General features: G+C 61.3%; 1 protein-coding gene across 4 annotated transcripts; it reads left to right on the forward strand.

Moving 5' to 3' along the window:
• Positions 1 to 348: 348 nt before the first annotated feature.
• Positions 349 to 13565, forward strand: Chrna4 (cholinergic receptor nicotinic alpha 4 subunit). Of its 4 annotated transcripts, XM_063248032.1 has the most exons (6): positions 350 to 637; positions 2050 to 2201; positions 4475 to 4519; positions 4593 to 4702; positions 8300 to 9674; positions 13164 to 13565. In XM_063248032.1, the coding sequence occupies exons 1-6, from the start codon at positions 559 to 561 to the stop codon at positions 13287 to 13289; spliced, it is 1887 nt and encodes a 628-aa protein (XP_063104102.1). In that variant the 5' UTR covers positions 350 to 558; the 3' UTR covers positions 13290 to 13565. The 4 variants fall into 4 exon arrangements, with proteins under 4 accessions (XP_063104103.1, XP_063104102.1, XP_063104104.1 ...); XM_063248033.1 differs by lacking the exon at positions 4475 to 4519 and having other exon boundaries at positions 349 to 637; XM_063248034.1 differs by lacking the exon at positions 4475 to 4519 and having other exon boundaries at positions 352 to 637; positions 8305 to 9674.
• The last annotated feature ends 256 nt before the right edge of the window (positions 13566 to 13821 follow it).

Raw genomic sequence — 13821 nt, forward strand, 5'->3', positions numbered from 1 at the left:
ACTGGATCTGGTCCCCTGAGCCCCAGGTGCAGGGCACTGGGATCTAGGGCTGGAGATTGGGAATGGGGATGCTCCGCGGGAGGAGTAGGGATTCCCCACCACACAGTGCCATGGGGTCTCACCTCTGGTTCAGGCAAGTCCCGATGCCCTGGAGGACAAGGAAACTTTACACACACACACACACACACACACACACACACACACACACGTACACGCAGCATGCACACACCCTGGCCTGAGCCAAGCTCGGCCTCCAAGTCCCTTCCCTTGCGTGATCCACCCTCCCCCTCCCCCTCCCTCTCCCCCCTCCTTTTCTCTCGTCTCCCCCTCCCCCCTCTCTTGCCGGCTGGAGGCTGCAGGTCCGGGCGGGGCCGCGCCGCGGAACCCTCAGCCTAGCGCCCCCGCCCGCGCCGCCGCCGCGCCCTGCAGGACGCGCAGCCGAGCCGGGCCGTGGGACACTCGGCCGAGCGCGGGGCATGAAGTTGGGCGCGCGCGGGCCTCCGAGCGAGGGCGCGGCGGAGCCGGGAGCCGCTCGCGTCTAGAGCTGCTCGGTGCGCCATGGTGCTCGGGGGCCCCGGGACGCCGCCCCCACTGCTGCGTGGGCTGCTGCTGCTCTTGGGGACCAGCCTTCTGCCGGGTAAGTTTCGGGGCGCCGAGCCAGACCCTTTGCGCCAGTCCAGTGTCCGGGACCCCGAAGCCAACAGAGAGAAGGCGCTAGCTGCGGTGCCAAACCGCGGGTGCGCGCAACGGGGCGGCCACGGAGACGTCCCCACCCGCGAGAGGCGCACGCTGTCCTTCGGCGCAGGCTGAGCCGGGCCAGGAAGGAGCCTCGCTCCGCTGACGTCGAGAGTGGGGTTTGGGGAGAGAAGAAGGGGTGCCGACTGCCTGTTCAAACGGACCGAGCGCCTCCAGCCGGGATGGCGGTGGGGCCAGCTGCAGATCCCACCTTTGCCACTGCTTAGCGGTCAGAGTGGTGCAACCTCTGCCCTTGGAGGCCCGCACCCCACCTTCGCTACTCCCCCAGGTTCCCTCCACCTCCCCTTCTTCCCATTCCTTGGGCAGCCACCCTGCAAGCACCGACTAAGTGGGGCTTCTGGCAAGAATGTAACCCCACTCCTTAGTGAGGAGGAAACCGCGGCTTCCTGCTCCTAGGCACTGGGGAAACGGCAGCGCCTGAGGGGCTGGGGGGTGGGGGAGGGTGGGGGTGTTGCTGCGCTCCCAGGCGTCTAAGACTGGCTCCTGCAAGACCCAGTGGGCGTCTCTCAGGTGAGCGGACCCAGCAGGGAGCAGGGCTCTCCCCTTCATGATGCAGACGCCCAGAGGAGGCAGGGAGCCCCGAGGTCACAAGAGTCCGTGGAGGGGCCCTCGGACACAGATGGGCTGGGGGGCTGGGCAGAGAAGGGGGGCCGCCCCTGAAAGCTCATGAGGGCTCAGGGAAGGTACCCTGTGTGTCCACCCAGGAACATAGGTTGCCTGTGGCCCCGAGGCTCAGGGGTCCCCCAAGGGTCAGCATTGACCCCTCCCCCAGGCACAGCTCCCTCTGTGCAGTAACTCTGGGTCCCCACAGCGCAGGAAGCAGGTGCTCCTGGGGCAGGATCCTTGCTCCCCACCTCCCCATCTCCCTGCTCCTGCTGTCCCCAGGATGCTGGCACCTCTTGTCTTTTGTCTCCCCTGGTCACTAATACAGTCCTGCCTTCGGCAGTCACCGTCTGCCGGGGAGATGCAGCTTTTACTGTGCCCATGCCTGAGCCATTGTCTGGTTTCGTGGTGAGGGGCAGCGTGCTTGGAAGGCCTCCCCTGCCACCCAGGGTCTGGAAAAGGCTTCCCTGAGGAAGTTACAGTTCTGGAAGCAGGGGAAGCTGAGGCCCAGAGTGGGGCAGGACTTGCCCGGAGGAAGAGCTTTCAGTGTGTGGAAGGCTTTTCACTGGGCAGGGTGTGAGGATCTGGACGGAAGGGGCTGGGGTACCCGTGAACACTGGAGGTGAGGTGGCAGCATGGACCAGCACCCAGCCCGTGTGCACCAGAGCCACTTGCTGGTCTCCATCGCAGTGAGCAGCCATGTGGAGACCCAGGCCCACGCAGAGGAGCGGCTCCTGAAGACCCTCTTCTCCGGCTACAACAAGTGGTCCCGGCCCGTAGCCAACATCTCAGATGTGGTTCTTGTCCGCTTCGGCCTATCCATCGCCCAGCTCATTGACGTGGTAGGTGTGGACATGGCAACTGAGTGGTCCTGCAGGGAAGGCCCCTGTAGGAGGGTGGCTGGGTGGCTGGAGGGCCCCTTGAAGTTCATAGCTGTGTCCAGCCATGACAAGCTGGCCAGAATGAGCCCAGCAGGTGGACCTTCCTGGCAGCCCTGCTCCCAGCCCTGCCTTTCCTGCTCCATTGAGGAAAACCAAGTGACCAGGCATTTGGCCGTGGCACCTTCTGGAGCCAAGAATGGAAGACACTTCTGTAGGCAGGGACAGGCCTTGCACAGTCAGGCTGCAGGGGCTTTTCTTGTGGTACTGGGTGGCGGGGGCAAGCACTGCTGGACCCTTGCTTACTCCTGACCTGGAGTGGGCCCCAGAGGTTCTTGAGTATCTGCTTTCTGTTGTAGGGCCTGGACGAGCCTCAGGCTCTGTGGACCTTCTCAGGAAGGTCCGAGAGGGCAGGTAGGGTCTCGCCAGGGAGAGGCCTGCAGCATGGGTCAGAGTGTGAGGAGTGTGTGGTCAGGGAGCATTTAGAGACCACGGCATAGCCCCTAGAAATGTGCTGCAGGAGCCCATGGCCTTGTGCATGGCAGGGAAGCTCAGTTATGCACCAGCATTTCTCAGAGAGCTCAGCTGCTCTGCTGGGAGTGGGACCGACCGTTAGGGTCAATGGCTGGGTACCATTGCACAGCCTGGGGATCCTGCTGTGTTCCAGCAGCACCTGGAACCCTGCCTGGCGTGCTAGGCCTTGGAATTGGGCTCTGGCAGCTCGGAGGGAGGAAGGGACAGGCCACAGCCTTGCCAGTAGGGGGGCCAAGGCCATCTGGTTAGAAGAACTTGAGTTTTCATATGGAAATCCAGCAAGCTCCAGCCCCACTGTGAAGTCCAGCTTGTTAGGCCCAGGGACAGAGCTTGGATGTGGGCAGGGGTAGCCAGCCACTACAGGTGCTGTAGCATACTCAAGGAGGGCTGCCAGTGTGGAGGAGGTTCTGGTTCCAGCCTGACTACAAGCTGGGTGACCCACTCCTGTGCTAGTGTTCTTGTCAGACAAATCCAGTGGGCAGCATCTGGGGCTTTGAGAAGTGAGTTTCTGGCCTGCACAGGGCTGTACAGTGACCCCAACTGGGAGCCCTGCTCTGAGCTGACCACTCAGACTCGTGCCTGTGTAGTGTCCCAGAGCTGGCCCTTGAATGTTCCTGCAGTGTCCCTGGCTGGAGCCCAGCCAGAGGACAATGCAAGATGTGTGTGCTCCGTCTACCCTGCTGAGGTTTGCAAACATGGCTGCAAAGTGGGGGCTGGAGGAGGCCGCCGCTGGCTGCTCTTCCCGGCTCCCGGCCTGCCACACTGCCTGGGTTCCTAGCCAAGCCTATCCGGAATCCCTGACGCTCCCCTAAGGCCACAGCATCCAGGTTTGTCAGGAGACCTCAAGGCCTAGAGCACAGCCGAGACCCCAGTGAGGGCTGAGGCTCCCAGCACTAGAGGTCATGAGTGAGCACTGGTACTGTGTGTGCGGACACCATGGGCCCTGTCTGGAGCCCGAGACTGAGTCTGTGGGGAAAGAGGCCTCGCTGCATCTGGCCCACCCTGCCTGTGCCAGCCCTGGTGCCTGCTCCTGGGCCTCCTGGGTGTCTGTCTGGGAGGGGGGCTGGTGTGGTGCATGTGTGAGTTCACACCCTGGTGCCAGCTGCCGAGCAGGCCATGGAATCCCCGGTGGTTTCCTGACCTGGTGAAGTCTCAGTGACACGGGCGCTGGCTCCAAGGACACTGGGGAGTGACAGCTGACCACAGGAGAGAGATGCCTCACAGAAGGGCCTGGCACAGCCACCGTGCGGTGTATTCTGAGGATCCTGGAGCCCCAGTGGGGGTGGGAAAGGCTCTCTTCACTTCCAGCTTCCCGACGTGGGACCAAGTCACTCGGGAATGTGCAGGGACCTTGTCATGTGGGGTGGAGGTTGTATAGGCAGCACAGGGCGGCCGCTGCACAGAGACCAGACAGCAGACTCTGTGCTCTGCGTCCTGTGGAGAGTGACTGGCTCCAGCGACCTCCCCCGAAGCTGGCGGGGGGGGCAGCATGGGGCTCACAGCACTGGGAAGGAGCTCAACCAACAGTGGCTGGGGAGGTCAATGGAGTCAGCAGAACTTGTCCCCAGTTTCTTTCTGGAAACGTGCGGCTCCCGTCCCCCGCCCCCCACATCCACTTGGGCCACGATTCTGGGCTTGGTTGCCTCTGCGGCAAGGTGGTTACTTTCTCTGAGATCCAAGCTGCCTTCTCGCTGGTTTCCCAGGATGAGAAGAACCAGATGATGACCACAAACGTGTGGGTGAAGCAGGTGAGTGGAGGGCCTGCCCTGCCCCTGCCTTCTCCCTGAGCCCCTCTCACCCACGGCTGTCTGTCCTGCCCAGGAGTGGCACGACTACAAGCTACGCTGGGACCCCAGGGACTACGAGAACGTCACCTCCATCCGCATTCCCTCTGAGCTCATCTGGCGACCGGACATCGTTCTCTATAACAAGTGAGCCTGTGGGGCCAGGTGGGCTAGGGCTGGGCCTCAGCCCTGCAGGGAGAGTCCAGTGTCTGTGGTAGGGGTCCCGGGCAGGGCAGAGTTCAAGGATATTGGGGGACTGAGCTCTGAATGGTCAGAGCCAGAGGGCCTGGGTCCTGCCTGCCCGCAGCAGCCTGATGCCAAGGGCTCTCCTCTTGGTCTCTGCCAGCCTTCTTCCCGTGGGCAGGAAAGGGCATCACACCCCTGCCCTGTCCACACTTGTGTGAGCTCACGGGCTCACATGCTCATAGGCTGCTTCCCTTCTACTGTAGTGATTTTTGTGCCTGCTGAAATCCACCTTCTGGAGAAAGCATGAAGCCACAGGGTGCTCTGGGTGGGCACCAGGGTGGCTGGCACCGTGCCTGCTGGCGATTGGGGTGCACCATGCTGTCAGGTGAAGCAGGCTGTTGTCACCTTCTGAGAACCGAGCTGAGATCTGTCCTGAAGACGGTTTGTTGTAGCTGGGAGCCAGTGTGGCATTTCCAGGGATTGGCTGTGGCAGGGTGTGGCCTCTCCCATTTGTCCTGTGGGCCCTCAGCAGCACGTCTGTGCCCTTGGTCCTTGAGGCGCAGTGGCCAGCTCTTTGTAAACTGAATCCTCCCAGGGACAGCTATTCAATGCAGGTCCCGGCTGGTGGCGGCTCTTGCAGCACTTACAGATAAAGGAAACAGAAGCCCCTTGTCCTCCTGGCCCTGGCCATCTGCCCACAGCCCCCTCCAGGCCCCAGGGTATCCATCTGACCTACAAACGTCCCTATTTGATTAGGAATGATTGGGCTCCCCTCCTACTTAATTGAGTCCAGTAATGGCTGCAGCCTTGGCATGTGAAAGGGCTGGGAAGGTTCTCCGGGACGCATTAAGGGAAAACGGCCAGCGGTGAGTGGGAATTGTGGCTACTGCTCTTCCTGTGGAGTGGAAGCTCTGCCCTTGGCAACTGTCCAGTCCAAACCATGAGCCCAGCCCACTCCCCCAGCATGGTGCAGTTTTCCCAGGGCAACTGGCCTGGTGGGAGTGGGCGGGCAGAAGGTCTCCTGCTGCAGCAGGACCAGGCTGGTCTAGAACAGGCTCACAGTCTGAGTCAGGCAGCTGGATCCACATGTTCTTGCCCTAAGTGCCCGGGATGATGGGGAGCAATGTGGGCCTGGAAACCTCTGAGCTCGTCTGGGGGCTTGTCAGGCTGGTTGCCTGCCGCTCCCTAGAAGCTGCTAGTCTGAGGGCAGGGTTGTCCCATAGCTCTGGAGGGGCCGTGCTCTGGGCACTTGCAGAAGAATAGAGAATCAAGAACTGCTGTGCAGTGTGCTAGGAGCTCTTCGGGCTCCTCCAGCCCCTCTGCACAGCTATGGGGCCTCAATAGTGCCCAGAGCATGCGGGGCAGGACAAAGCTGCCCTGCGTCCCAGGAGTTCCTCTCTTTCCTGAGGCAGTCCACGTGGGAAAGTCTCAGATGCAGCCCCCTCGAGCTCAAGGCAGTGCCCTGTGCAGAAGGCGGAAGGCCGCGGACTAGGCTGGCAGGGCGAGCTGCCTGGTGGGGGCAGCAGAGTCCAGTGGGTGGGGATCTGAATCGAGATACCATGCCCCCGGCTGGGTACTGCTTCAAGTGAGCTCAGTGCCCCACTGCAGAATGTTTACTGAACGCGGGATTCACGCACTCGCTGTCGCGAGAGAAGCACTGAGCTTTTGCCTGAGGGCTGAGGCTTTGAGTTTTGGAGAGATGGGGCTGGGAGAGAGGAGCACAGTGGCTGAGATGTGTGGCAGGATCCGCCTCCGCTCCGCACCACCCCAAGGGGGCCTCGCTTCTCACAGAGCCAGCCTGCCTGCGGCCCAGGAGCCTCATTGGGATGCGTGGTGTGCAGAGCCAGGCAAGCCCAGGATGTTTTTGGGCCTGGGCAGGGCCTGCCAGGGAGACCTTGGGACTCGGGCTTGGTGACCTTGGGCTGCTGCTCGTCCCCTGCCTCTGCCCATGACTGGTCAGGACCTGATAGTGGGGGCTGGTGTCGGGTCCACTTGGGCCTCTTCTGCCTGGGAACCGTAAAAGGTGCTGGCTTTCAGGCTGAGTCCTGGCGACAGAGTGAGAGAAGGGATGTGCAGAGCATCTCGGTGACGCAGCGCAGGAGGCTGTGTGTGGCTCAGGGCTGTCCTGCACCGTGGTGCCGGGCCCAGCACAGCACTGCTGGTACAGTTAATGGGAAAGTTAACCGGGCCTCAAGCACTCATTAACACTTCCTCAGTGGTTGGACTGAGCTGGCGGGGCCTGTCCAGCAGGCCTCAGGCTTCCGCTGCTTCCCCTGCCACTCTGTGGCTGCCAGACCAGGCCTTGTGGGGAAACGGAGGCCTGGAGAGTGGAACACTAGAGCCCAGATTGCACAGGGCACAGTGGCATCATGGTCTTCCCCTTCAGGAGACAACACTGTGGAGGGGGCAGAGCCTGCACAGCAGCAGGGAGGGCTTCCTGGGGCTGCAGCCGGCACCCCGAGTTTCCACAGCAGGCGCAGGGGGCACACACATCACTGTGAAGCCCAGGGGCCAGGGTTGGGGCTCTGCCCTCTGGCAGAGGGGCTTGAGGAACAGGATCCTGGCCTGGGGATGGAATGATAACACCCTCAAAGCACAGGGAGAGGCCAGAGACCCTCGAAGCAGGCAGCTCGTTTGTGCTGTCCAGCACTATGCCTGCATCTGGGGCTCAGTGCCCTCACCCTGTGCTCAGGGAGGCAGCCTCAGTCTCTGGGGGCTGCGGGGGAGCAAGCACACTTCCCAGTGGAGCTGGTTGTCGTGCTGAGTCTGGGCTCCCACGGATGGGACGGACAGCCCTGCTGAGGGCAGTGGGCCTGTCCATTCCCCTGGTCCCTGCCGAGGCCCTTGATGGGCTGATGGCACCTGCAGAACACATGGCAGTGCCTGATGAAGCTTCGTTGCATGGTGTTTAGGGCGTGTTGTGCATGTGTCACAGGTGGCCTGTCACCTGCCTCCCAAGGCAGTAGTGTGCATGGGCTTTGGGTCATGGGCCCAGAGGGTGTTCCCAGCCCTTCCCAGTGGACACCTGCATCCAGTGGACAGAACACAGCCCCATCCTGTGACCTCCAGGCTGTGCCTTAGTGCCTAGGAGAGCTGGTGCCAAGGAGGACCTGGCACCCAGTGGTTGTGACTCTCAAGTGTCAGCCAGCAGAAGGGGTTGTCAGGTGGGGTCCCTGTGGTGTCTGGGTGCCTCAAAGGCAAAGGCATTGCTGCATCTGGGCACCTTCAGAGGTGTGCGTGGTGGGGGGATGCCAGGAGCCATGGAAGCATGAGCAGGAGACTGGTCCTGGGTCCCACTGTGGGAGTTGACAGCCATCACCAGCAGGAGTGACAGCGTGGTGTGGCTGGCACGGCTGCGTCTTTTGCGTTCTCTGAACCACATGCCTCAACTCAGGTGATAACCGAGGTACCCATGGCCACGCACCCCAATCCCCGGAGCCCCATGCTCTGCCCCTGAGGCCCCAGGCCTTCCTGGTGAAATGTTGGCGTGCAGGTGTGTGGGAGGATGTCGGGTGCGGGTGTGCATGGGCCTCACCTGCCCCTCTCCTTCCTGTGCAGTGCAGACGGGGACTTTGCAGTCACCCACCTGACCAAGGCCCACCTGTTCCATGATGGGCGGGTGCAGTGGACACCCCCCGCCATCTACAAGAGCTCCTGCAGCATCGACGTCACCTTCTTCCCCTTCGACCAGCAGAACTGCACCATGAAGTTTGGATCCTGGACCTACGACAAGGCCAAGATCGACCTGGTGAGCATGCACAGCCGTGTGGATCAGCTGGACTTCTGGGAGAGTGGGGAGTGGGTCATCGTGGACGCCGTGGGCACCTACAACACGCGGAAATACGAGTGCTGCGCCGAGATCTACCCCGACATCACGTACGCCTTCATCATCCGGCGCCTGCCGCTCTTCTACACCATCAACCTCATCATTCCCTGCCTGCTCATCTCCTGCCTCACGGTCCTCGTCTTCTACCTGCCATCCGACTGCGGAGAGAAGATCACGCTGTGCATCTCCGTGCTGCTGTCACTCACCGTCTTCCTGCTGCTCATCACCGAGATCATCCCGTCCACCTCGCTGGTCATCCCGCTCATCGGCGAGTACCTGCTCTTCACCATGATCTTCGTCACGCTGTCCATCATCATCACCGTCTTCGTGCTCAACGTGCACCACCGCTCGCCGCGCACACACACCATGCCCGCCTGGGTGCGCAGGGTTTTCCTGGACATCGTGCCCCGCCTGCTCTTCATGCAGCGGCCGTCTGTGGTCAAGGACAACTGCCGACGGCTCATCGAGTCCATGCACAAGATGGCCAGCACCCCACGCTTCTGGCCCGAGCCCGAGGAGGAGCCCAACATCCTGAGCAGCTCTCGAAGTCCAGGCCCATCTCCTACCCTGTCAGTTGGTGTCCCTGCGGAGACACCGGAAGAATCCCAGCCTCCTGGCACGTCGCCCTCCAGTCAGGCCCCTGTGCTGCAGCCCTCAGGGGCCAAGAAGGGAAGCCCCTGCCCCTTGCCTAGCTCCTGTCCCCCACCCAGCAGCACTGGGGCCTTGGGGCTCACCAAAGCCAGGTCCCTGAGCGCTCAGCACATGTCCAGTCCCCATAAAGCAGCAGAGAGCGGCATCCGGTGCCGGTCTCGAAGCATCCAGTACTGTGGTCCCCGGGATGGCGCTGCCTCCCAGGCTGACAGCCCAACGGCTGTCTCCCCGACCTCTCCAAAGGCACACTCAGCCGAGCTGCCACCAGAGCAGCCCTCTCCGTGCAAGTGCACATGCAAGAAGGAGCCGCCTGTGGTGTCCCCGATCACTGTGCTCAAGGCCCACAGCACCAAAGTGCCACCCCGGCACCTACCCCTGTCACCAGCCCTGACTCGTGCAGTGGAGGGTGTCCAGTACATCGCCGATCACCTGAAGGCAGAAGACTCAGATTTCTCGGTGAGTCCTGGCCCTGTGGCTGTGTCCAAGAGGCACCTGGCTCAGAGGGATGAGCAGATGCTCTCTGTCTCTGGCTGAGACTAAGATCCCAGCTGCTCAGCTCTGAGTACACAGTGTGGCTTCTGGCTGGCAGCCCCATGGGTCACTGCCCCATGGGACACAGAGGTGTCCAGAGTAGCTGGTGGACGGTGGAGGACCAAGATGCTATGCCTTAGGAGGTTGGGTGGCAGAGTGGAGGTGGCGCCCAGCAGCAGCGTTTAGCACAGGTCTCCTGAAGTGGTCAGGCTATTGTTGACTTCAGACTCTCCCAGAACCCTCGCCTCAGTGACAGGGCTGGGTCCACTTGCGCCTTCCCTGAACACAGGTGTTTCTGGCTCACATAGCTGTGGGGATGAGCTCCTGCCTGGGTGGACAAGGTGTTGGGGCCTACGACTGGAATGGGGCTGACAGAGGCCAAGGGCATGGCTGGACAATCTCCAAGGCTGCCCAGAGGAAAAAGTTGGGGTCTGGACACGAACACACATGGCAGAGCCAGGGAGAGAAGCTGCACAGTCATGGGGACCTGGGGACTCCGGAGACCAGGTCCCAGGTTGGGGACCCACCCTACCTTCTCTTCCCGCTCAATGTGAGCCTGTTGGTGGTGGAGGCTCAGCTGTGTCCTCTGAGAATCCTGGCCACCTGATCTGAGGCAGGCAAGCAGCTTAGGCTCCCGCAGGCAGTGGACCCAGCTCTGGGCTAGCACTGCCTCAGCCTCTGCCTGCCACCAGTGTTGCCCTTCTTTCCTTCTGTGATATTTGCCAACCTTTCTCACTGGGGGCCTCGAGGGCTGGGGTCATGGCTCAGATAGCCTGGGGCTCAGGGCTCCGTGGGGCTGGCAGGGATTCTGGCTGCACTGCTGTAGCATCTGCCTGCTGGGGGGCCAGGCGGGGCGAGGGAAGACCTGGAGGCCAGGTCAGGAGTGGGGAGGTCAGGTCCCACTCAGTGGCCCCTACCGTGTCAGCTGCACCATCTCCACAGAGCCAGTGACTGCCTTTCACAGTGACCTTGCCCTGGCCTGGTGCCTGCCACAGTTCCTGCTGCCGCAGTCCCTCCCAGGGACCCTTGGCTTCTTGCCAGCTTCCTTCCCCAACCCGAGGGCCCCCAGCAGTCAGATGCTTGCTTCCTGGAGCCGAAGGGGAGCTGTGCCCACACCCCAGGGAGTAGATTGTGGCCCCTTGGAGTCAACCTGCTGACTCTTGAGAATTTGTGAACCTATATGGGAGTTTTCCAGAAAGTTCTGGGTTGTGCAGACCTGCCTGGGAGGTGCCAGCCCTGGAACCTGCCTTGCTGCAGCTCCTGAGGCACGTGTGGTGGGCTGCTGGCTCAGTTATTTTTCTCTTCTTGCCAAGACAAAATCCGTTGTGGAGGGTTCAGCCCATAACTAGCTGACTCCAAGGCAGGGTGGCACATGGCAGAAGGCAGCAGTTCATGGTGGTAGAAGACAGCAAAAGCAGTGAGAGAGAGGAGAGAGACGGGACAAGCCACTCTCTGTCCCTTAAAGCATATGCAGGCTGCCCGCCCGAGGGCTGTCAAGTGTTCACACCCATAATCCCAGCGTTGGACCCTAAACTGATCACTAACTGTAGATTCAGCCACCTGTAAAAAGCCCGCTCCCCATGACTGCATGAGGCTTTGGGGGACACTCAGACACAAACTGTAACAGCCAGTGAGTACCACTGATACCATCAGAAGTTTAATCAAAATCTTTATCAGCCTGGCTTGTTGTCAGCTTGGAGCAGGGGAGCTGCAGCTTGAGGGCCCTCTCCATGCTGACCCGCTAATGCTGACCTGGTTCTGATTCTGGTGGGCAACACTGGCAGTAGGTCCCTGGACAGCAGGGAGGCTCTAGTCTGCAGCCTGGTTCATCTTAGGGTGGGCCGAGCGCCGGGCACAGGGGAAGAGTTCAAGGTCGTCAGAAGGAGCCCAGCAGTCCTGCTGCCCTGCCTCTCCCAGAACTGGATCCCAGAGAGGTTTTTATTTAGAAGTGACTACATTCACACTAAGGCATTCTGAAAGCAACACAGCCATGTAGCTTTGTTTTAGAACCATCAGGATGCCTGAGCTCGCTTTGAAAAATCAGGGCAGGTGCCCTACACAGGAACACTAACCTCTGTCCCTGTCCCAGGCCTGCCAGCCCTGCTCATCCCTCTGCTGGCTGGAGCTGGTGCCTGCTGCCTCCTCTCCCGGCCACCCCTGTCCATCAACCTGCTGGCTCCCAGGGTCCATCCCAAAGGCCACTCCAGTCAAGCCTGGGTGCTGTCCCACCCTCTTCCTGACAGCTGACTACCATGCAGGATGGATGCTGGAGCAGGGGACTGCAGCAGCCATGGGCTGCAGAGTGGGGCGAGGCCAGGGCCATGTGCAGTGGTGTCTGCCAGGGACTTGCAAGCCCCAGGCCTGGTGAGGACAATGCATCAGTCTCCCCTGGATCTTTGCTCTGGGGTCCCTCTGGGGGAAGGAGCTGCCCTGCATTAGCCCCTAGCAGAGGCAGGTACCTGGGCTGGGGTCTGCTCTCACAGAGGTGCAGCTGGGGCCCCCTCCTTTCATTGCTCGCGCCTCCATGTTCTGTGTTTCACAGGACAGTCCTTGTGGGGATGGAACAGGCAGATGGGGCTTCACGCATGGCTTCTGCCACAGCCCACCCTCTGCCCTGACGGCACGTCTATTGCCGTGGAGTTGTCACTCAGCAGCCTGCCCTGCTCAGACCTGCTCCAGGTCCTGCATACGCTGAGCTGTGAGCATCCACCCAGGGCAGGAGTCAGGTGGCAGCCCAGGCTCTTGGGACCTCCCTTGCCATGGGGCTTCCTCCTGGGGAGTTGGTGTGTTACCCAGCAGCCCCTGACCACTCCCTCACAGCCTGGGCATGCATCAGCTCCCCGGGCCATGCTCTTGCCATCTGTGCACTGGGGAGGTAGACTTGGCCTCCATGGTGTCTCCCCCAGCTTTAGCCAGGTGAGGACAGATGTCATCAGGCAGCCATGCAGCCCTCCCAAGCAGCTGGTTTCTGCCTCCTTTGTTCTCAGGCAGCCTGCCAGGTTGGTAAAAGCTGGGCACAGTTTGAGCCCCCAGTCTCCTGCAGAGTGTCAGGGAGTGTTGCTCCATCTGAATCCAGGGACCCCACATGAGTGTCTTGTGTGCAGCCCGCATGCCCTGGCTGCTCCTCACAGCTTCTCTGTGTGGGCCTTGCCTGCAGCAGCCACACTGAGCTGAAGTACTGGCTTCTCCAGGGTTAGCTGGACGGTCATTCTGACGTGCTCCCGCCCCACCCATCACTTCGGTGCAGGTGTGTGCACAGGTGTGTGTGCACACGTGCAGGTGGCTGTGTAAGTGAGCATGCGGGTGTACACCAGGTGGGACCTGAGAATCTGCCCTTGGAGCCCCAGCTTCTAGAACGTTATCTGGTCACCTGTGAGGCTGAGGCAGGGAGTGACTCGGAGTCTGTGTCTGCAGGTCAAGGAGGACTGGAAGTACGTGGCCATGGTCATCGACCGCATCTTCCTCTGGATGTTCATCATGGTCTGCCTGCTGGGCACCGTGGGCCTGTTCCTGCCACCCTGGCTGGCTGGCATGATCTAGGGCTGGAGCTGGTGTGGCCCACGCACCTCCAGGACGCAGCGTGGCTGGGCCTGCTTGTTCCTGAGCCCCCAGTTCTATGGGCCACACCACTTGCTGTTTGTCCCCATCTTCCGTACATGCTGTGAGACAACCTTGGAAAGAGACACTGCCTCCCAAGGGAGCTGGATTTCGGGGCTGGTTCTGGTCACGCAGTGGCCAGGGAGGGGTTGCAGTGACCCTTCTGTCCACAGGGTAGTCCTGTGTCCTGGCTAAGCCCATTAAAGTTTCTCCAGAGCAGATGACATGTCCTTCCTGAACTTTAGACATCCCATGCTTGCCTGAGCCTCCCAGATTCCCGGGATCGTCCTGCCACAGGCCGTGAGGCTCTTCCCCTCTCTGTGCCCTTTCCCTTGTCACCATGGGGTCCAGCACCCAGACAGCTTCCCATACTGTGCTGACGTCACCCCACCCAGCCCACCAGGGAGACCTGGTGCATTCTCTTCATCTCGGGGGCTGTTATTGAGAACCAAGCGCCATGCTGAGGAACCCCATG

Source organism: Cavia porcellus, unplaced genomic scaffold, assembly GCF_034190915.1.
Source record: "Cavia porcellus strain 051 isolate PalLab524CR breed Dunkin Hartley unplaced genomic scaffold, mCavPor4.1 scaffold_5, whole genome shotgun sequence".
Taxonomy (NCBI): Eukaryota; Metazoa; Chordata; class Mammalia; order Rodentia; family Caviidae; genus Cavia; species Cavia porcellus.